Source organism: Mytilus trossulus, chromosome 13, assembly GCF_036588685.1.
Source record: "Mytilus trossulus isolate FHL-02 chromosome 13, PNRI_Mtr1.1.1.hap1, whole genome shotgun sequence".
Taxonomy (NCBI): Eukaryota; Metazoa; Mollusca; class Bivalvia; order Mytilida; family Mytilidae; genus Mytilus; species Mytilus trossulus.
The window spans coordinates 25847250-25871297 of record NC_086385.1 but is presented as its reverse complement, the minus strand read 5'-3'; the positions used below and the strand labels follow the sequence as shown (position 1 = coordinate 25871297).

The 24048-nt window shown below is 33.0% G+C and overlaps 1 protein-coding gene across 1 annotated transcript; it reads left to right on the top strand.

The window, feature by feature from the left end:
• The first annotated feature begins 214 nt into the window (after nucleotides 1-214).
• LOC134695077 (dnaJ homolog subfamily C member 10-like) lies at nucleotides 215-23099 on the top strand. Its single transcript, XM_063556271.1, has 11 exons — nucleotides 215-453; nucleotides 3750-3918; nucleotides 4523-4573; nucleotides 4955-5040; nucleotides 6166-6291; nucleotides 7637-7787; nucleotides 9450-9493; nucleotides 10368-10490; nucleotides 21739-21828; nucleotides 22587-22698; nucleotides 22993-23099. The coding sequence occupies exons 1-11, from the start codon at nucleotides 253-255 to the stop codon at nucleotides 23031-23033; spliced, it is 1194 nt and encodes a 397-aa protein (XP_063412341.1). The 5' UTR covers nucleotides 215-252; the 3' UTR covers nucleotides 23034-23099.
• Nucleotides 23100-24048: the final 949 nt, after the last annotated feature.

Genomic DNA, 24048 nt, shown 5'->3' with positions numbered 1-24048 from the left:
ATAGTAAAAAAATAACATAAGGACCTAAGAGCTAGGGTTCTGCAGCTAACTTTCAGCATGTTCAGTGGATGTCCATGCAACAAAATTTTGGGTTCCTTTTTTTAACAAAAGTTTGTTTTCAAATCTTTTAAAAAAAACATGTAAAAATTTGGTAAAAAGTGTTAAATTAACATGTTGATTTATAACATATATTTTTTTTCTTTTGTCTTTTCAGGACAAGATACTATAGTGTACAACAGCTAATCAACCATCATGCAGATTTTATTATGTACTGACATGTTAAGGATCAAACAATTATTTACAAGTGTGTTTATATTATTTATTTGTGTATTGACTATGACTGGTGCAGAGGACTATTATAAACTCTTAGGAATTCAAAGAAGTGCTACCACAAAAGAAATACGACAAGCTTTTAAAAAGCTAGCTGTTACCATGCATCCAGATAAAAATCCGGTTTGTTTACCATGTTAATAGCAAAACATTATTTATTTGCAGAGTTCTTGAAAGGTAGGGTCTAAAGGTTTTGTCCACCAAAATTTTCCAAGGACCGACACAAGTTTTGAATTTTGTAGTAGAAATAATAACTGGACCTGCATATTTTCTTCAAGGACCACCAGAAAAAAAGATTTTGAGAACTCTGTATTTTTAAGCATCTTATAATTAGCAGTTGGTCAATTCGATTTCATTGTGATAAAAGCTTTTATTTATTAATTTAGTTGCTAAGCAGAGTGTTTTCCAAAAGATAGTAACTATAATTCATGCCATGGTCACATGGGACTGCATACCGATACATGAATTCATGGTATTTGAAAAAAGATGATACTTTTTATTAGCTCACCCGGCCCGAAGGGCCAAGTGAGCTTTTCCCATCACTTTGCGTCTGTCGTCGTCCGGCGTCCGTCGTCGTTGTTAACTTTTACAAAAATCTTCTCCTCTGAAACTACTGGGCCAAATTGAACCAATCATCATTGGGGTATCTAGTTTTACAAATGTGTGGCGTGACCCGGTCAACCAACCAAGATGGCCGCCACGGCTAAAAATAGAACATAGGGGTAAAATGCAGTTTTTGGCTTATAACTCAAAAACCAAAGCATTTAGAGGAAATCTGACATGGGGTAAAAATGTTTATCAGGTCAAGATCTATCTGCCCTGAAATTTTCAGATGAATCGGTCAACCCGTTGATGGGTTGCTGCCCCTGAATTGGTAGTTTTGTGGAAATTTTGCAGTTTTTGGTTATCAGTCAGAGCTCAGACATAAATAAGTCTGTATCTGCTTTTGACTCATAGAGGTCCAAGTTTGTAAGTTTTAGGATTTGTCTCCCTTTAATATAAGACAAAATACGACTCGAATAAGTCCAATTTTGTTAAACCAGAAATAATTGACCAGAATCAAAAAGTTGCAAATATCGACTCCTACAAGTCGATGAGTGATCAAAATTGGTTAACTTCAAGACCCATGCATACTTATAAGGAGGTCATGCATCTAAATCAAATAATGACAACATTGAAAGCCAATGCTTTGTCTTCTAAAGAAAAATATGAATGAGAGTCTAAAAAATCGGAGATAATGTTAATTAACCTTACAATGCTACCACCTGGAATCACACTTAATGAGGTAAAACATCTGTGTTTAGTAAGGATATTCAATTAGATAATTAAATATAGATAGCTCAAGTCCTTGTGAACTCTCATACAGGTTTTTGCTGTCATAGGTGTTGTAGTTTGGCCACAAAGTAACATTAAGTTTTTTCACCAACATAAAAAGACCTAAACAAGTCTGTCATTTTCTGACTTAGATAAGTCTAAATTTGAAACTACATTTTTATAATAAATACATGTTTTGACTTATTTAAGTCAAAAACAAAAATCGACTTGTTTATGTCTGAGCTCTGACTGGTTATTATCTTGAATATTATTATAGATAGAGATAACCTGTAAACAGCAATAATGTTTAGCAAAGTAGGATTTACAAATAAGTCAACATGACCGAAATGGTCAGTTGACCCGTTTAGGAGTTATTGCCCTTTATAGTCAATTTTTAACCATCTTAGTTATCTTTTACAAAAATCTTCTCCTCTGAAACTACTGGGCCAAATTAATCCAGACTTGGCAATAATCATCTTTGGGGTATCTAGTTTTAAAAATGTGTCCGGTGTTCCGACTTTCAAATCAAGATGGCCGCCACAGCTAAAAATAGAACATAGGGGTAAAATGCAGTTTTTGGCTTATAACTCAAAAACCAAAGCATTTAGAGCAAATCCAACACGGAGTAAAATTATTAATCAGATCAAGATCTATCTGCCCTATAATTTTCAGATGAATCTGACAACCCATTATTGGGTTGCTGCCCCTGAATCGGTAATTTTAAGGAAATTTTGCTGTTTTTGGTTATTATCTTAAATTTTATTATAGATAGAGATAAACTGTAAACAGCAATAATGTTTAGCAAAGTAGGATTTACAAATAAGTCAACATGACCGAAATGGTCAGTTGACCCGTTTAGGAGTTATTGCCCTTTATAGTAAATTTTAAACCATTTTTCGTAAATCTTAGTTATCTTTTACAAAAATCTTCTCCTCTGAAACTACTGGGCCAAATTAATCCAGACTTGGCAATAATCATCTTTGGGGTATCTAGTTTTAAAAATGTGTCCGGTGACCCGACTATCAAATCAAGATGGCCGCCACAGCTAAAAATAGAACATAGGGGTAAAATGCAGTTTTTGGCTTATAACTCAAAAACCAAAGCATTTAGAGCAAATCCAACACGGGGTAAAATTATTAATCAGATCAAGATCTATCTGCTCTATAATTTTCAGATGAATCTGACAACCCATTGTTGGGTTGCTGCCCCTGAATCGGTAATTTTAAGGAAATTTTGCTGTTTTTGGTTATTATCTTAAATTTTATTATAGATAGAGATAAACTGTAAACAGCAATTATGTTCAGCAAAGTAAGATTTACAAATAAGTCAACATGACCGAAATGGTCAATTGACCCCCTAAGGAGTTATTGTCCTTTATAGTCAATTTTTAACAATTTTCATAAAATTTGTAAATTTTTATTAACATTTTCCACTGAAACTACTGGGCCAAGTTCATTATAGATAGAGATAAATGTAAGCAGCAAGACTAGTAAAGTAAGATTTACAAACACATCACTATCACCAAAACACAATTTTGTCATGAATCCATCTGCTTCCTTTGTTTAATATTCACATAGACCAAGGTGAGCGACACAGGCTCTTTGGAGCCTCTAGTTTCAATTTCTTTTATTAAGTGTCAACATTTCAAAGATGTAGTATGATTCTGTGTTATAATGCTGCTGTTTCATTGTTGTATAGTACATGTATATATCTCTGTTTTAATAATTATGTATGTTCTGACAGTACATTTTATGAATAACACATAACTGTGATAACTGAGAGGGTAGTTTGGCAGATTGTTACCAAACGAAGCCAAGGTAGACAATGTCTTCTCCCGGTGTAACAGTCTGCCCTATCATCCTCTCATGCAGAAATATATACATGATATATATGTGATTTATTTTATCATATACAATGTTTTATTTATACTGTCTTATTAAATTTCAATTTCAAATTAGTAAAGCACACACTTGATCAAACATCTCTGTTAAGGGCTAGGGTAATAGACATAATAGAGTTAGCGGATAGAATAATGTCTCCCTCTTATTATAATGTAGTAAAAATGTGCCAAAGTTTGATTAATTTTCTATTTTTCTATGTTTTAGGATGATCCAGAAGCTCACGATAACTTTTTAAAGATAAACAGAGCTTATGAAGTTTTAAAAGATGAAGATATGCGTAAAAAATTTGATATGCATGGAGAAGAAGGATTAAAAGATGATTTCCATGGTGGAAACAGATATGAAAGTTGGAAATTTTATCAAGAAGAATTCGGTAAATTTTCATTTACAAAAAAAATATTTCATCAGAGTTTGCATCACATTTACATGTATACTCAGTTTAACCAAAGTCTTTGACAACAAGAACTACAAAGAAACAGACAAGAACACTGATTTAATATATGATCTGCAATAATTTTGAAGGGAATTGGTTGACAAAAAATTATACCTAAGATTTATGATCCTAAAGTCATGTTACCATCTTGGAGGTCTCGTGACAGCATACTTGTTTCTAGTACAGAAAGTATGTAGTTTGATTCCTGGTCAAAACAAAAGATTTAAAATTATTAATATTTGCTTCTCTGCCGTGCAGCGACTGGTCTTCTCTGGGTCAGAATGATGTTTTGAGACTGCCTTTAGACTGTTCCCTGTTGCATTGTTTTGAGCTTGCAAATAAATACAAATCAGCATGTGAGACTAGAAAGTAGGGTATTTTCATATTACTGTAACTTGATAGCACTCTGAATATGAATGTAACATTTGCAACTGGACATTAAACAATCGCCCATCGGTCATCAATCTTATTATGACTAGAAGTTTTGATTTATTTATTCCTCATACATTCATACAAAAGTTTTATTTTATAATTTTTTTTACAGGTTTATATGATGATGATAAGGAGATAATAACATTAAGCAAATCAGACTTTGGTGAGTGCATTTTATAGAAATAAACAAGCAAGTTTATAAATCAAATATCTGGAAAAGGAGTTCTATAACCAATCAGTATTTTTATTATGTTCCTTAAGTAATGCTCTTCTGACTTTTTGGATCAATTTATTAAATTCTTTTTTTTTTTTAATTTCTCCCTAGTACATCCTTAATATAGATATCTGAAGAACTAACTCCTATGATTTAACATAATGACTGATTTTGATATTGAAATATGAAAAATATGAAACACTTCAACCAACCTTAAAATTGTCCTTGAAATACACACCTTGACAAATTAATTTTGTTGGCCTGTTCATGGCATATTATTAATTTCAATTTCTGAAATTTGATTCTTAATTCCTACTTTATATTTTACAGAACAATCAGTAGAAGAATCAGGTGATACCTGGTTTATCAACTATTACTCAGCACATTGTGGACATTGTCATGACTTGGCACCAGCTGTAAGTAGATTAAGTTAGAGTTATCTCCCTTTTACATTGTCTGTAAGTAATTAAATGTAGTTACAGTTATCTCCCTTTTACATTGTCTGTAAGTAATTAAATGTAGTAAGAGTTATCTCCCTTTGACATTGACATAAATTGGCACCAGCTGTAAGTAGATATCGTTAGAGTTATCTCCCTTTTACATTGTCTGTAAGTAATTAAATGTAGTTGCAGTTATCTCCCTTTTACATTGTCTGTAAGTAATTAAATGTAGTAAGAGTTATCTCCCTTTGACATTGTCATAAATTGGCACCAGCTGTTAGTAAATTTAATAAGAGTTATCTCCAATTTTTTGGACTAACCTTATTTTTACATTTTGCATGGTTTGTACTTATATTTGACCATATTCTCCATATGAATAATGATTAAAAAATGATTGCTGAATCAAAATTTTAAATTTTAAAAGATGAAAAGTTTTAGATAATTTTTTAATTGTTTGAGAAGTGAAATGCTCCCTAATTGTCCTAATTTCATAAAGGTAGTACACTATGTGATGACCTGCCTGAAGCAAGATTATTTTGTCAGGCAATTTGTTATGGAAATGATTAAAATGAAAATAAGAAGATGTGGTTAGATCATGATGATTGCCAATGAGACAACTCTTCACAAGAGACTAACTGACATAGACATTTACAACTGTCACCAGACGTTTATAAAACAAACTCAAGAAAAAAGTCATTTTATTGTGTGCTTTTTTACACTTTTAAGAAAATTTGAAGTATGCATGGTTTAATTTGATGAAACCTTAAGACTTTAAAACATAATGTTGAAAGTCAATTTTATACGCAATCAAATGTAAGAAATATCAACCCTTTGTCTGACAATGCATCATAGCGATCTGACTGCAATGTGTTCTATTTCCTATTCTTGTTATATTACATTGACCAATGAAATTTCTTTAAACTTGTTTATGGTGTGTATCTTTACGACAAACAGAAAGATATAAAGTAGGTCTTCCAAAATGAAATTAGAATGAAGGATTTTCACATCCTTGTATTAAAGTAAGTGTGGAAAGTGGATTTGTACTTTGATCCAATTTAAAACTACTAAAAGAAAATTCACAAAATTTGTTTCTACTTTCAGTGGAGAGAATTAGCCCAGGAACTTGCAGGTGTGATACGTATAGGAGCTGTAAATTGTGGAGATGACTGGAATCTTTGTAGAATGCAGGGAATACGATCATATCCTACACTGGTCATGTATCCTACAGTAAGATTTCTAATGTGGATTTATTATTATTCGCTTGATACCAATTTTAGTGGGTACAGGTGAACCATGAATTCAAATGTTTCAATGTATATCATATTTTCAATAGGCTTTACATACAGCGCTCTTCAAAACCACTAAATCAAATATCCATGAATATGCAAGTTTATAGCAATCCAGGAAAATTGATACCCACACTAAATAAATGAATCCACAGTAATTATACTTGATAAATTGAGATTTCATACTATGCTTGACAGAGATAGGTTTTCAAATTAATGTGGATTCATTATTATTTGTTGGATACCAATTACCATTGGAACAGGGGAACCACATTTTCAAATATTCAAATATACACTGAATTACTTATTTGCCACCATGAAAGTGTCTGTTTTCCTCAAACAACAAAAAATGGTAAGCACATACAGTGGCGGATCTAGAAATTTTCATAAGTGGGGGCCCACTGACTGACCTAAGAGGGGGCCTTCTTCAGTCACGCTTCAGTGATTCCCTTTATAAGCAACCAATTTTTTTTTCCAAAAAGAGGGGGCCAGGGCCCCCTGCCCCCCCCCCCCCTAAATCCTGGGCCCCCCTTAAATCCGCCTATGACATAATCATATGAATCGAATGTATATAACAATAAGATGGTGTGGTATGATTGCCAATAAGATGATAATCCACTAGAGACCAATGAGTTTTAAAGCAACAAAAGGTCTCCATACTGCCTTCAACAATTAGAAAAACCCATACTGCTAAGTAAGCTTTAAAATGCCCTGCAATGACAAATGTAGAACTATTCAAACAAGAAAACATATGGCCTGATTTATGTACATAATGATAATCAAGGAAAAAAAACATGATACACAGCAATAATTGACAACCACTGAATTTACAGGCTCCTGAATCTGGACAGACACTTACAGAATGTTGTTTGGTTAAACATGTTTGTTAGCACCTCTTCCTAACCTGGCACCTGATCTAAAACACAAAATAAGAACAAAATATGAAAAACAGTTATTGTGTTAGATCTGTACATAAATTAATAAAATTAAAAAAAGATTTGAGACACAACTTACTGAACTTAATTGGAAAACCAGTAACAACTAATGAAAAAAACCCATTGAATATCAATCCTTACACATTCAGAGGAAAACATGATTTTGTGCAATGCCAAAACTATAGGTATCAACAGAATGCAGGATAGTATATGTACATAGATTTAAGATTTTTTTAACTGTACTCCACAGAATTAAGATTAGAAAATTATTTTCTAGAGCTAACAAACGAAAGAAAATAATATAAGATGTAATTTATGTTTTCTGTAGATGAAATTGCAATAATTTTTCAGGCTGAGAAATATCATGGAGAGAGAACAACAAGAAAGATGGTAAAGTTTGCCCTAAAAAGTATACAATCTGATGCATATACACTGAGGTCAGAGGAAGAGATCGAAGATAATGGGCTACCATGGTTGATATCTTTCTGTGGAGATAGTGGAGGTACTATGACATATGATGAGGATTATTCCAGAAAACAATGTTTGGTGGTTGGAAGGCACTTTTTTCATGGCCTCTACCAATACAGTGGTGGCAATTTGATTTGGCTGTAACCACACAATCTAAACCAAATCTGACCTGGCCGCCACCCATACAAAAATAATTGAAGTGGTTTTAAACACCCCACATTATTTTTTTTTGTATGTTTAAAGTTGATTTTGATTTGATTACATATTAATCATCATGAGTTAAGATACTGATTAGTCAAAATTTTGACGGGACGTATTATGTTATACAAATGTCCTGTGTCCGTCAATCTGTCTGTTTGTCTGGCGTAAACATGTCGCACTGTAACTTGAGAATGACTTATCCAAATTTCATGAAACTGATAATAGTTGTTTTTTTATGGCAGTCAAATGATCTGTATACTTTTTGGTGAAAATAAGATTAAAACTTTTTGAGTTACGTCACTTTGTAACTAAAACAGGGGCGTGTTTTTTTCACATGTCGCACTGTATATCAAAAAACGATTTGTGAATATTGCTTAAAACTTTACACACTTCTTTGTTATATTAATCTCAAGATCTGTATACTTATTGGTTTTGATTCAAATTTTATTTTAAATTAGATTTTTTGTAAAAAAAAAAAAGAGGAAGGGGGGGGGGGGGGGGTCATTTTGTCGCCGTATCTCAAAAACAATATATGGAAATATTTATGATTGTTGCATAAAACTTTCACACGAGACGACAGGTGTATTATGTGCTCATAGCACAGCTGTTTATTAAAATACTTTATGGATTTGATTTCATATCAGTAAGATCAAAGTTTTAATTGTAGATGTAGATTCATTATGTTTGATTGGACACCAACTTTTGGTGTTTCAATGATCAACAAATTGCATATTTTCCATGGGAATATAATATGAGCAAACTTTTGCAAAACCACTATTTCAAATATCCAGGAAAATGCAAATTTACCACAATCCACCTTAAATTGATGCACACAAATAAAATGAAATCCAAGCTGTACCGACAACCATTGAAAATTTGATTAGACATACAAATATGAAAGAAAAATAAATACTTATACTGTACTTGTGATACTTTTCACTTAATATTATGTCAACAACAACCATTGAATCAAAACTACAGAAATACAAATTTGGTTATAATTTGAGAAACAGGTGAATTTGAGGGTTTTTCACCACAAATTGAAATTCAACCTCACTTTGTACGTCATTTGTTCTCTTATTTAAATAAACTCATCATAGATACCAGGACTAAATTTTTTATATAAGCCAGACACGCATTTGGTCTACAAAAGACTCATCAGTGATGCTCGAATCCAAACCAAGTGCGAGTGACTTTGGTTTCAGAAGACTGGCTATACCGTTTAGCGGGTTATTTTCACAGGGTGTAAATTTTCACAGATAGAAAAAAATTGTCCAAATAAATTCCGTCAAATTAAAGGTGCACATGCAAAGGTATTGATAAAAGTTTTTAATACGCCAAAATATTTTTTATACCTTATTCAATATAAATCTCAATTTATACACACCCCAAAAATAGCCTGCTATGCCGTATATAAATTATGTATATTTCAATGTTGACATCATTTATCAAATAAATATGTCATTATATAATTTGCCTTGTCTTTTCTTTGCAGATTGTCTGTCGTCAACTGCAACAACCAAGTTATCAGCAATATTGGTAATAATTTACTGTTAAAATATTATTGTATAGGGTATTACAAAGTAACAAGTATTGTTAATTCAGAATTTCAGAAATTAATTATTGCAACTGCAAAAATTTTAAGAAGCAAAATCAATACTGAAATTATGAATGCAAGGTTTTTATTATTGCATACTTTATAATGTCACATTTTTTGCATTGATATTTCCCTTGCAATAATTTCTGTATTTACAGTATTTTCATCACATTGGTATATCCATAAATTTATGCAACATCATTACAATGAGTTGTGGGGTATTTAGGAATGACACAATTATCATATTTATTAAAAGCCAAAAAAGAAAAAGAAAAAAATAGGTCTTTAAGTCATTGCAAGAGATAATGGTTTAATTTACTATGTTTTGTTTGTCTGAAAAGCTGGAAAATACTGACTTATTATCCTCTTATCTCTTAAGACTATATGACTACACTATATGAGTGTAAAACTGTATGTAAAAATGTTGCCAATTTTATTAGTCATAACAGTCTTCCCGCCGAGTGGCAGCCATTGCAGCCCAGGCTTGGAAAATAGCTCTCAGGCCTGAAAGAAAAACAGAAACAGAAACTAACTGAAAAATTACACAAATTGAACTCCAGGCCTGTAGATTTAGCAGTTCGTCGTGAAAACTGTCATAACAGGAATGTTTATTTCACTGTGGATTCATTATTTGTGGGAAATATTTTGTGGGTAAAGGTTATTCATTAATTTAAATCTTCAATGACAAATCTTCTGCAGCAATGTATACATGCAGACTTTAGTAAATCCAAGAATCAAATGTCCATGAAAATCCACAATTTTTCTCAACTATAAAAAGAAATGAATATGTAATATTTGATCTACTTTTAATTTCAGACTGATTTGGTTAATGTTGCATCAGTAGATTGTCATAAAGATGAAAAGTTTTGTGAGAAACTTGGAATAGAACATGGCACATATTATTATCCTACTGCAGAAGTTACAAAAGATGAAGGGAAGGTATGTGTATATAATTTAAAACAAGTTATAGATGGCATCTTGGAAATGAAAAAGATTTAAAGAACCTTTCAGCTTTATCAGATTGTATCCGATTGTATATTGATACAAACCTGTTTATACTTGAATATAATAAAGTGACCTATAGTTAACAAAATTGAGAAAGGAAATGGGGAATGATTCAAAGAGACCAATGGGTCTTCAATGTAGCGAGAAACTCCTGAACCATTACCAATATAGTTGTCTACATCTACATCATTAATAGTGGAGCGGCGAATGTTAAAAAGTCGCTTAGTTAACGATTTTAAATTACCTAAATACCTCATGGAATTTTAAGGTCCTAAAATGTTTATCGATTATTCAACTTTAGAAAAATATTTGTCGTCAAGATCAAATGTGGTACAAATGACGTTAAAAATAGCCTTTACTGAAGTTACCCAACTTGCATCGCATACCCCACTGCCGATTTGGTAGTCAAATTTCACAACAAACCCGTTCTAAAAAATCATTTTTGAATGAAATTGGTAAATAAAGTTATTTGTGAACTTCATACAATGTAAGAGCATTTCCAAATAGTCCTAAATTTAATGCTTAATGCATCTGAAAATGGTTGAAAATAACACTGTAAAAATCATCGTTTTTCATCTAGCATTATTTGCCTGGCAGTATAAGTATATTTTAAAGGCACAACAATGAAGCCGCCGTATAATACTTCAATCGACCCGATTTACTTTTTGAAGTTAATTCCTAAAAATATAAATATTTGACTAAATATATGCTTTTTATCCAGATTTCAAGTCCGAATATTTGTCACAGATTTACCGACATTGTTGTGGTTTCTAGTTATAGTCACACATTCAGCGATTTAGCAAAGGTCATTTTGCATTTGTAGTCATTTTTAAGCATATTTCTCTTTCATTTTATAATTTCCAAAGCCTTGTGATTTATTTTATGTTGCTTGGTATTGTTGTATACTCGTTTTTAAAGGCAGTGCTTTAAGGCCTGACTTTTAAGTCATGAGGTTCATCTTTTCATACGCAATCTTTGCAGGGGGTCTTTTGGCCAGAAATAGATCCGGAAATTTTCGAATTTCTCCTCTTCTTTTTATGGTATAATATTTTTTTTGTTTCTTTCATTTACATTGCATTGGGGACTAAAGAAACGATCAGTGTGTATTGTTCGTTTTATAGAACTTGTTATTAGTGTGTGTTTTGCATTATAAGCAGTCAACCTGACTACAAACTATCATTATGTGTATTCCGTGTGGAAAGAGGTCGGGTCAATTTCGAGTGTTATCTGACATCTAAAGATTCTTTAATTAGTTCAGACGTTGATATAACAATGAAAAGTCGACTGAACATGATTAATATTGCATCTTCTATAATTCAAAGCGGAATTCGGTTTATGAACGAGAAACCGTAAAGCGTTTTTAAATTTCGGTTCTAGTTATGTATGTTGTCTACGTATTATCCTGGTTCCCGGTACTACGTTCCGGGTATTAGCTATTTGATATATGTGATGTGTAACATTACGATCGGGTACCAGCCAATCTACGTGTGTATGTGTACATGATTTCCCGCCAAAATGACCGATTTACAGCTATGGAAAATAGTCCATAAACATTCCGTATAATGATATGCAAATTCATAATTAATCGTAACTTTTTTTATCTTTGTATAATAAATATAACAAAATGGATTCCACAAAATTGAAAATAGCATTATTTTACGAGGATTTCTCATATTTTTCTCACTTCCGGGCGCAGTAATACGTATGTTTTGAAGAAGCTCGAAGAATTTGACAAAGTGGATTGAGAAGGAAACGAATAGATATACGTCCTTGCTATCAGGTAAAACAATTTAAATGTACAGAACAAACACATTTACTTCACACAAATAGTACAGGCTTAAGCTTTTTATTGTCTTACACGACTGTAGTCTAGTGTTTAAACGACGGCGGTGACCTACAAGGTACGGGTCATACTGGTCAAGTCTAAATATGTAAACATATCCACGTGCTATTAGGTAGAAAGCATCGTAATGCAATATCTACAATTTTTCCTCCTTTATACATCGTTTAACCAGATATATTTCTCTTTCAAATACACTTAAACACGGGTTGTATGTACGTATCTTTTCTAGTGTTTTCTTGTCTTTATTAAAGTTCATTTGTTGATGTTTAAATATTTTTGAACGACTGAACACAGGAGTGAATGAATGCAACAATTATATATACTGAAGACTTGGGCTGTACAATGATAGTGTACGTATATCAATTTCATACTGATAATTATTCTAGCAGTAATTATGTTAATTTAGGATGTAATGACAGGAATTCATGAGTTATGCCTCAGGCTTTTTGAAAAAATATCAATGACAATGTAAACAGGAACAAAACATTGACACGAATGATGCTCTCTTCTATGTTATAGTTATTTTGGTATGTGTGTTGCACAAGTTTAAAAAAAACTTAAGTTATAAAAAAATTTTCAGGGCACAAACCCACTTTAAAGAGACTTGTCTACTGCCATACCCATCCTACTTTCATGCACCATTTGCAAGCAAGAGACTGAATGGTTTGCAAAATTAAAATCAGGACGGTGTCCAATTAAAACAAAAGAACTAAACTGGATGAATATTGTAGGAGAAATCTAGAGGAAAGTTTTGATTTGTGAAATTGGTTTTCCTGAAAAGTCATTCATCCTAGCCTGCAGAAAGGAACTATAACTGTCCACCACCAACTGACGAGCTAATGTTGAGCTTCACATATGGAATTACTCAAATACCATCAATGTCTATGTTTTCAGCACAGATTTCACAAGTTATGACACAGCTGTGCTTTTTTTTATACCTGTTAAAGAGTTGTATACTAAATTTAATTTTTTTATCAATAAATATATATTGTGTCATTTAAGATCTTGTATTTTGCCAAAAGATGCATACTAGTGAATGAAAGTGGTGCAGTTCATTTTGCTTTGGTATATAGAATTGAATTACAATTGTTCATGTTATTGGAATGCTTATAAAAATAAGGAGATGTGGTACAATGTATTTGATATTTAGTGAGTTTATCAAGCAAAAGTGAATAAGAAATAGGTTTAGTTTAAACATATTTATTTATAGTGGATTGGGAAACAAGTTTTGCAACTTATATTAATCCCTTTCCACTTTGCGGGTGCGAGTGCTGCCTTGTAGCGGCATTAGCCTACTCTTTTTGAAATCTACAAGGGTGTCTTTAACGTGCAAGAGATATGACTCTCTCTTAACACGGGTCAGCCATTTATCGTCCCCATCCGACGGACTATCATCGTTTCCTCAAGACCATACTCGCAAATGGTGTCAAGGGAGAGCCGAAAATTGAGTTCCTGAAATTTTCATCCCAAACGGGAATCGAACCAGGAACCTTTGTGTTAGTAGTCCGATGCACTAACCACTACACCACGGCTCTCTGTAGAAATAGGTATAAGCAGTTACAGGTACTACTCTACAATCTCAAACAATGAGAAAAACTCATACCGTAAAGAGAATTTCATATTTACAAGCAAGTTTTGTTTTTGCGTTGAATAATTTTCTTCTATTGTTTTAATTGCAAATATGGGAAGTGGTTAAAATGCTAATGAGACAGCTGTTATGGCCACAGAGCCTTAATTGAAAACTTCTTTTTCATTCATACCGGTAGATTTTGCCTGGAGTTAGAAACATATCTGCCAACTTTTCAAAATGCACATGGGGGTTTTACGTGAAAGATGGTCAATATAGTCATACAAAACCTTCAAGGGGGCCTTCAAATGGAAGCAGGACAAGTTGCCCCACTGGCTAATCGCCCCACTTTTAAAAAACCCGCCACAAACTGATTTATCAAATCGCCCCACATGTGAAATTGGTTAAATCATGTTTAATATTACTCCTGCTAACTCGCCCTACTTATAAAAAAACGGTTATATTTAGATTAATATATATACAATTAAAAATAAAAATTCGCACCACTTTAATGAAAACTAATCTACACAGAATACAAACAAACCGAAAATTAATTTAATTACTATTATTGATATATACTGAGATTATAATTCTAAAAAAAAACTGATTGTTGAAGAATAACTGTAAGTTTTGAAGCTTAGTTATTTGCATAACAATTGAAAAGAAACCAGTTAAATGTATCAAAATGCAATATAAGGAATTTAACTTATATATATATTCAATGGAATAACATCTTTTTCCATAAGTGGGGCGAGTTGGCATTACTAAATTCATCCTGGTTAATAATATATTTATCTAGATTTCACCCATTTCCATTATATGGGACCAGTTGGCAGGAGTAATATTAACTGGATTTAACACAGTTCACAAGTGGGGTGATTTGGTAATCCAGGTTGGGGCAGTTTTTTTGTCGAGCCTGCAACTTTTGTCGCAGAAAGCTCGACATAGGGATAGTGATACGGCGACGGCGATGTTAGCTCAGTTCTTTAAAGCTTTATATTTTAGAAAGTGGGAGACCTATATGCTTCATAATTTGTATATGGTTGCCTCATGTTACTAAGATTCCGTCAGTCACATGTCCAATGTCCTTGACCTCATTTTCATGGTTCAGTGACTACTTGAAAAAAAAGTTAAAATTTTTTGTAATGTTAAATTCTCTCTTATTATACATGTAAGTAATTGGATAACTATATTTGGTATGTGCGTACCTTGCAAGGTCCTCTTGCCCGTCAGACAGTTTTCACTTGACCTCGACCTCATTTCATGGATCAGCGAACAAGGTTAAGTTTTGGTGGTCAAGTCCATATCTGAGATACTATAAGCAATAGGTCTAGTATATTCGGTGTATGGAAGCACTGTAAGGTGTACATGTCCAACTGGCAGGTGTCATCTGACCTTGACCTCATTAGTTAAGTTTTGTGTTTTGGTCTGTTTTTCTTATACTGTTTGCAATAGGTCTTCTATATTTTGTGTATGGCATGGTTGTAAGGTGTACAGGTCTACCTGGTAGGTGTCATATGACCTTGACCTCATTTTCATGGTTCAGTGGTTAAGGTTAAGTTTTTGAGTTTTGGCCTTTTTTTCTAATACTATATGCAATAGGTCAACTATATTTGGTGTATGGAAATATATCATGATCTACATGTCAGTCGCACAGGTTTTATTTGACCTTGATCTCATGTTTTACGGTTCATTGCTCAGTGTTAAGCTTTTGTGTTTTGGTCTGTTTTTCTTAAACTATAAGCAATAAGTCAATTTTATTTGTTGTATGGAAAAATTGTAAGCTGTACATGCCTACCTGGCATGGTTTATCTGACCTTGACCTCATTTTCATGGTTCAAAGGTTAATGTTTAGTTTTCTTGGTTTATGTTAAGATTATGTGACAGTTGTAATAACGCTTTATTATTAGGACTATCAACATAATATCAATGATTAGTAAAGAAGGCGAGACATTTCAGTGTGTGCACTCTTGTTTTTAAAGTGGGGCGAGTTAGTGAAAAAGTGGGGCGATTTGTCATGGATTCCCTTCAAATATATTCTAATGTGGTTTTTGGCTTCTGCGTGCATTAACAAGCTCATAGCCATTGTTGAATTAATTGTTTTCTTTAAAATAGTCGACAAAATTGCTCTTACAAAATTTCCATTTGGGAGCCTCAAGCTCAATGGGGGAAATACTCTGCAAATACTGACAGTTGACAGGTATGGTCATCAAAAAAGTTGACATGTTACTATGTACATTTACCATTATGTTACTTGATGTCCTTGCTATACACACAGTACAGAGACTAGTCAATCTTTGTGAACTATTTTTAATGGGAGTCATAGAATATGTGTATACAATCAATAATTAAAAATAGTCTATTTATATTGAAAAGGAAAAGTTCTTATATGTCTAAAGAAGAGGGACGAAAGACACCAAATGGACAGTCAAACTCATAAATTTAAAGCAAACTGACAAGGCCATGGCTAAAAATGCATTTCATGGGAGGCACAGAAAAAATACTGTAAACAGTAGACTAGATATAGGTGAACTAGGTACAAAAGAACTCTAAATCTTAAATTCTACAAACCACCTCTGTTCTATGGAAGATAATGATATAACTGAACTAGAAATACACACAACCTGTAATTAACTGCCTTTACAGCGCTTTCGCGCTTTGATTGTTGAATTGAACTGGGAAAGTGAATTTCATTTTAGGGTGCGTTTGGTTTTCACGTGTGTTTGATTTGTTTTTTTATTCAATCACATGGACAATTTAACAATCTCGCTAAAACGGGTCCCTCTAGATGCCAAAAAGACCTTATTCTTGACAAAAAGTCTCTTGTTTAATCATCACTTTTGACAAGGTATCAGTCTTTTTTACCTGATAAAATAAGTAAGACATACTGTAATTCCTCTAAACATAAGGTTAAACTTGAGACTTACAGTACTACAGGGATGCCATTGCCTTTTTTGCTCAACAAGGACAATATAAATCTAGCATTGTATTTGCTAGCGATATTTTCAATGGAGACGCTGTTAAGACAGCGAATAACATCAAAGCATAATTAACAAGAATGTGTCCAAAGTACACTGGCACTATCATTTTCCATATTCCATGGACAGTGAAATTGGGGTCAAAATTCTAATTTGGCTTTAAAATTAGAAAGATCATATCATAAGCAACAAGTGCACTAATTTTCAAGTTGATTGGACTTCATCTTCATTAAAAACTTCCTTGACCAAAAACTTTAACCTGCGGACGAACGAACGGACGGACGAACGAACGGAGCCACAGACCAGAAAACATAATGCCCCTCTACTATGGTAGGTGGGGCATAAAAATTGTTGAGATAAAAGCCGACTTAAGTACATGTAGCTCCACCAAAACCAACGGCAAATCGGTATGCATGTACTTTAGGAAGCAGCCTCAATTTTATGACAAAAAATGGAAAATATTTATATATCTAGGGATTATTATCGTGCATATCGTTGGAAATGTCAGAAGCAATGTTGTCAACCTATTTGATAAGTTTTGTTACTTGTCTCTTGACAAAGTCTTTTGAAACATTTTCTTCAGTATCAATGAATATTTCGGTTGACATTCGGAAAAAATGTGCTACTCTCGCAGAGTGCCTGGTGTCAAATGGTAATAACATAATTACTCCATTTAAAGTGTTATTATGCCGGTCGTTCATGCTCTGGGTTGGTGTGAATTCACTTCAAGTTTTTTTAGGAATCGGTTAAAAGGCGGTATTCAACCTCTTTAGGACAAAACCAAGCCGTTCCGGTTATCATGTAGCCTTAGGTCACCTTACGGCCTTCAACAATGAGCAAAGCCCAAATGACCATACCGCAGTAAGCTATAAAAGGCCCTGATAAGACAGTGTAAAACAATTCAACCGAAAAGCTTTCCGCATGTGAATTTGTATTTGCATCACGTACTACGTACCATGTGGCAAAGCAAAGTTTGGTTGTCGGTAAATCTAGCCAACCGAAGTAATGGTTCCCCATGTGCCTTTGTTGGAAAACTGCGCAACATGACACGTAAGAGCAAGTTTTCTTTGAGGAACAAATGGCATCGGACTTTCTACAAGATCTAATTAGTTCATGTAAGGGGGAAAACATGCTAGGCAGCACGTGTTTGCAAGGAGCAGGGTCTTCCTTGCACTGATTTATGTTTTTTGTCAAAATGTAGGTAGTTGTAATGAAATACCATGAAAATAGTTCTTGTAATATTTGGTAACTTTATTAGCTCACCTGGCCCGAAGGGCCAAGTGAGCTTTTCCCATCACTTTGCGTCCGGCGTCCGTCGTCGTCCGTCGTCCGGCGTCCGTCGTCGTTGTTAACTTTTACAAAAATCTTCTCCTCTGAAACTACTGGGCCAAATTAAACCAAACTTGGCCACTATCATTATTGGGGTATCTAGTTTAAAAAATGTGTCCGGTGACCCGGCCAACTAACCAAGATGGCCGCCATGGCTAAAAATAGAACATAGGGGTAAAATGCAGTTTTTGGCTTATAACTCAAAAACCAAAGCATTTAGAGGAAATCTGACATGGGGTTAAAATGTTTATCAGGGCAAGATCTATCTGCCCTGAAATTTTCAGATGAATCGGTCAACCCGTTGTTGGGTTGCTGCCCCTGAATTGGTAATTTTTTGGAAATTTTGCAGTTTTTGGTTATTATCTTGAATATTATTATAGATAGAGATAAACTGTAAACAGCAATAATGTTTAGCAAAGTAAGATCTACAAATAAGTCAACATGACCAAAATGGTCAGTTGACCCGTTTAGGAGTTATTGCCCTTTATAGTCAATTTTTAACCATTTTTCGTAAATTAAAGTAATCTTTTACAAAAATCTTCTCCTCTGAAACTACTTGGCCAAATTAATCCAAACTTGGCCACAATCATCATTGGGGTATCTAGTTTAAAAAATGTGTGGCGTGACCCAGTCAACCAACCAAGATGGCAGCCACGGCTAAAAATAGAACATAGGGGTAAACTGCAGTTTTTGGCTTATAACTCAAAAACCAAAGCATTTAGAGGAAATCTGACATGGGGTAAAAATGTTTATCAGGTCAAAATCTATCTGCCCTGAAATTTTCAGATGAATCGGTCAACCCGTTGTTGGGTTGCTGCCCCTGAATTGGTAATTTTGTGGAAATTTTGCAGTTTTTGGTTATTATCTTGAATATTATTATAGATAGAGATAAACTGTAAACAGCAATAATGTTTAGTAAAGTAGGATTTACAAATAAGTCAACATGACCGAAATGGTCAGTTGACCCGTTTAGGAGTTATTGCCCTTTATAGTCAATTTTTAACCATTTTTCGTAAATCTTAGTTATCTTTTACAAAAATCTTCTCCTCTGAAACTACTGGGCCAAATTGAACCAAACTTGGCCACAATCATCATTGGGGTATCTAGTTTAATAAATGTGTGGCGTGACCCTGTCAACCAACCAAGATGGCCGCCACGGCAAAAAATAGAACATAGGGGTAAAATGCAGTTTTTGGCTTATAACTCAAAAACCAAAGCATTTAGAGGAAATCTGACTGGGTAAAAATGTTTATCAGGTCAAGATCTATCTGCCCTGAAATTTTCAGATGAATCGGTCAACCCGTTGTTGGGTTGCTGCCCCTGAATTGGTAATTTTGTGGAAATTTTGCAGTTTTTGGTTATTATCTTGAATATTATTATAGATAGAGATAAACTGTAAACAGCAATAATGTTAAGTAAAGTAGGATTTACAAATAAGTCAACATGACCGAAATGGTCAGTTGACCCGTTTAGGAGTTATTGCCCTTTATAGTCAATTTTTAACCATTTTTCGTAAATCTTAGTTATCTTTTACAAAAATCTTCTCCTCTGAAACTACTGGGCCAAATTAATCCAGACTTGGCAATCATCATCTTTGGGGTATCTTGTTTTAAAAATGTGTCCGGTGACCCGACTTTCAAATCAAGATGGCCGCCACAGCTAAAAATAGAACATAGGGGTAAAATGCAGTTTTTGGCTTATAACTCAAAAACCAAAGCATTTAGAGCAAATCCAACACGGGGTAAAATTATTACTCAGATCAAGATCTATCTGCCCTATAATTTTCAGATGAATCTGACAACCCATTGTTGGGTTGCTGCCCCTGAATCGGTAATTTTAAGGAAATTTTGCTGTTTTTGGTTATTATCTTAAATTTTATTATAGATAGAGATAAACTGTAAACAGCAATTATGTTCAGCAAAGTAAGATTTACAAATAAGTCAACATGACCGAAATTGTCAATTGCCCCCCTAAGGAGTTATTGTCCTTTATAGTCAATTTTTAACAATTTTCATAAAATTTGTAAATTTTTATTAACATTTTCCACTGAAACTACTGGGCCAAGTTCATTATAGATAGAGATAAATGTAAGCAGCAAGACTAGTAAAGTAAGATTTACAAACACATCACCATCACCAAAACACAATTTTGTCATGAATCCATCTGCTTCCTTTGTTTAATATTCACATAGACCAAGGTGAGCGACACAGGCTCTTTGGAGCCTCTAGTTTTAATTTGCTATAATGTTTTCGACGTTTCATTTGGTATGAAAATAAACTCATCATAGATACCATAACGGTCATGTCTCAATTTTAGGCATTTGTTCTACAACACGCTTGCACTAATTGAGTAATATATCAAACTCCATTAACTATATTAATTAATTAAAAAGGTATCTTGTATTGAGATAGTTTGAATTCATTTTAAGAAAACTCAGTGACACGTCGAATCCTTGAAAACTGAAACGATTTTTTTCATGGCTGCATATTTGGTTTGATTTATTAGCTATGCATTTCAGATACTCTTTGAAAACTTTTCAACTATTAAAGTATTCAAGAAATGCTATTTGTCGATGTCAATTATCAATGTTAATATGTTCCTGTTTTCCATTAGGCATTAAAATTTGTATGTACCATGGACTTCCTTTAAAAAAGTTAAGTAAAACGTTGTTCTGACGTTATGTGCAAATATGAAAAAAGATTTTGTATGAACTAACGTTTTTCTACATAATACTACTCGTATAATTTATTGAATAGATTATTAATTTTGAAAAATATCAATTTATGGTATTGTTTCTCTAGATGAAAGTAGGATTTTTTTAAGTGATGACCTTTGACCTTGATTTTCGATATTATTGTACCAGATTTGATATTGACAACAAATATTTTCAAAAAGTACAGGATTTCAGCTTTCCAATGAGCTATTAAAATCCCATGAGGTATTTTTAGGTAATTTAAATTTCTAAAATTGTCCTCTCCGCCGCTCCACTATAAGTCTCTGGTGGATACTGTAATTTCAGAATTTTTTGCATTCTTTTTTTAGCTCACCTAGCTTTTCCCATCACTTGGCTTCCGGTGTTGGCGTCGTAAATTTTTACTAACATTTTCCACTGAAACTACTGGGCCAAGTTCATTATAGATAGAGATAATTGTAAGCAGCAAGAATGTTCAGTAAAGTAAGATGTACAAACACATCACCATCACCAAAACACAATTTTTTCATGAATCCATTTGCTTCTTTTGTTTAATATTCACATATACCAATGTGTGCGACACAGGCTCTTTAGAGCCTCTAGTTTTTAATGTGATTGTTGATCAATGGTAACAAATAGCTCGAAAGTAGTGCTGAAAAAAGTGGTGTTATTACAGCAACAATAAATCAATCATCATGTGTAATTATTTAAATTGAGCCAGATGTATGATTTTAGAAAAAATATTTGAGGACTTTATATCATGTATATTTCAGAATATATCCAGTTTAAATGCTCAAGAAATTGCTCACCAAGTGTTGTCATGGTTACCTGATGTTGATAACCTGGATTCAAAAACTTTAAAGGTATAGTATAGTTCATAAAATGTTACTTTACTTCACAAAATAAAAGGACTCAATGTCTTGAAAGGTTAAAACAAATCTAACAAAGAGTGTAATATTTTTTTTTAATTTTATAATTATGACATTCAGACTTTGATGATCAAGTACAAATGATGTAAAATATACAAGGGTATAGGTGTGCAAAATAAAAACAATACTTCTGACTGAAAATCAGGAATCACATTCTAGCCCCAACCACACCATGAAAGCTCAAAATTTTAAAATAGTCAATAGCTGAATGCTCTAATACATTTCACGAGTCATACAACCTCAAAGATTTTTTTCAATTGTTTTCGTAAAAATAGCTGTACATTTTATGAAACATTTTATTAGATATTAAGTTAATTATATTGACAAGGATAAAATTTGGTTAAACATATAAGATAAAATGATGTGTTTTTTCATATTCCATATTTTATCAGTTGATTAATTGTTATTTGAATTCAGAAAATATCCAAAATTCCAGGAAATTCATTTTTTTAAACCATGTAAACTTATCATGTGTAATGATTTAAATTGAAAAAAATATTATTGAAAGTGATGTCTTGTATGTCCTTCCAAAATTGTTTTATGAAAATCTACATGATTAAAATGATGTTTTGTAGATTAATTTGCTATTCCAATGTATTTCATGTAATTTTTGTCTTGGGGATATCTGACATATATACCTTCTTTTTCTTTACAAATGTAAGTTTGATAGAAATGTCTTTTCTTTTTTACAGAAAATTATAAACAGACTGAAAACTGGTCAACATCATACATGGTTGATTCATTTTGTGGAAGGGGATGGAAGTCAGGATATAGAATTCAGAAAACTACCAGCCATGCTGGAAGGTATTAAGGTACCATCTAAGGGAAACAACTCTTGAATACAAATTTTAATATTACAAAACCATGTTGGCAATCATACCACATTTTTTTGTTTCTATATCTAAAAACTTCATTCATGTATTAAAATGGTATACACTTTTCTGTAAATACATCTTGGTTGCAAACTTACAAGAAGACATTTGAACCTGTTGGTAAATGATGAACAGAAACAAGTATTTTACAAGAAATGAACTATTAGATTTCAAAATTCTCAATGTTGCTAAGTATATGTATGTCAATGAATGATAAATATTTCAGATTGGAAGAGTAGACTGCAAGAAGTTAAGATCAGAATGTAATGAGCTGCATGTAATAAAGTTCCCTTCCTTTGTTGTTTACAAGCAGACTGGTGGTTTTGAGCTGTATTATGGTATGTTATACTTTATGATTTGAGAAGTTCCCACCCTTTGTTAATTACAAGCAGACTGGTGGTTTTGAGCTGTATTATGGTATGTTATACTTTATGTTTTGAGTAGTTCCTTTCCTTTGTTAATTACAAGCAGACTGGTGGTTTTGAGCTGTATTATGGTATGTTATACTTTATGATTTGAGAAGTTCCTTTCCTTTGTTAATTACAAGCAGACTGGTGGTTTTGAGCTGTATTATGGTATGTTATACTTTATGTTTTGAGAAGTTCCCTTCCTTTGTTGTTTACAAGCAGACTGGTGGTTTTGAGCTGTATTATGGTATGTTATACTTTATGTTTTTAGAAGTTCCCTTCTTTTGTTGTTTACAAGTAGACTGGTGGTTTTGAGCTGTTTTATGGTATGTTATACTTTTATGTTTTGAGAAGTTCCCTTCTTTTGTTGTTTACAAGCAGACTGGTGGTTTTGAGCTGTAATATGGTATGTTATATCTTATGTTTTGAGAAGTTCCCATCTTTTGTTGTTTACAAGCAGACTGGTGGTTTTGAGCTGTATTATGGTATGTTATACTTTATGTTTTGAGTAGTTCCTTTCCTTTGTTAATTACAAGCAGACTGGTGGTTTTGAGCTGTATTATGGTATGTTATACTTTATGATTTGAGAAGTTCCTTTCCTTTGTTAATAACAAGCAGACTGGTGGTTTTGAGCTGTTTTATGGTATGTTATACTTTATGTTTTTAGAAGTTCCCTTCTTTTGTTGTTTACAAGCAGACTGGTGGTTTTGAGCTGTTTTATGGTATGTTATACTTTTATGTTTTGAGAAGTTCCCTTCTTTTGTTGTTTACAAGCAGACTGGTGGTTTGGAGCTGTATTATGGTATGTTATACTTTATGTTTTTAGAAGTTCCCTTCTTTTGTTGTTTACAAGCAGACTGGTGGTTTTGAGCTGT

What these genes read in the sequence shown, in the direction of transcription:
- LOC134695077 (XM_063556271.1), top strand. Translation starts at nt 253, where the DNA reads ATGCAGATTTTATTATGTACTGACATGTTAAGGATCAAACAATTATTT. An exon ending in GTCATGACTTGGCACCAGCT is followed by an intron (nt 5,041 to 6,165) that starts GTAAGTAGATTA and finishes TTCTACTTTCAG; the next exon opens with TGGAGAGAATTAGCCCAGGA. An exon ending in TTTCTGTGGAGATAGTGGAG is followed by an intron (nt 7,788 to 9,449) that starts GTACTATGACAT and finishes TTTTCTTTGCAG; the next exon opens with ATTGTCTGTCGTCAACTGCA.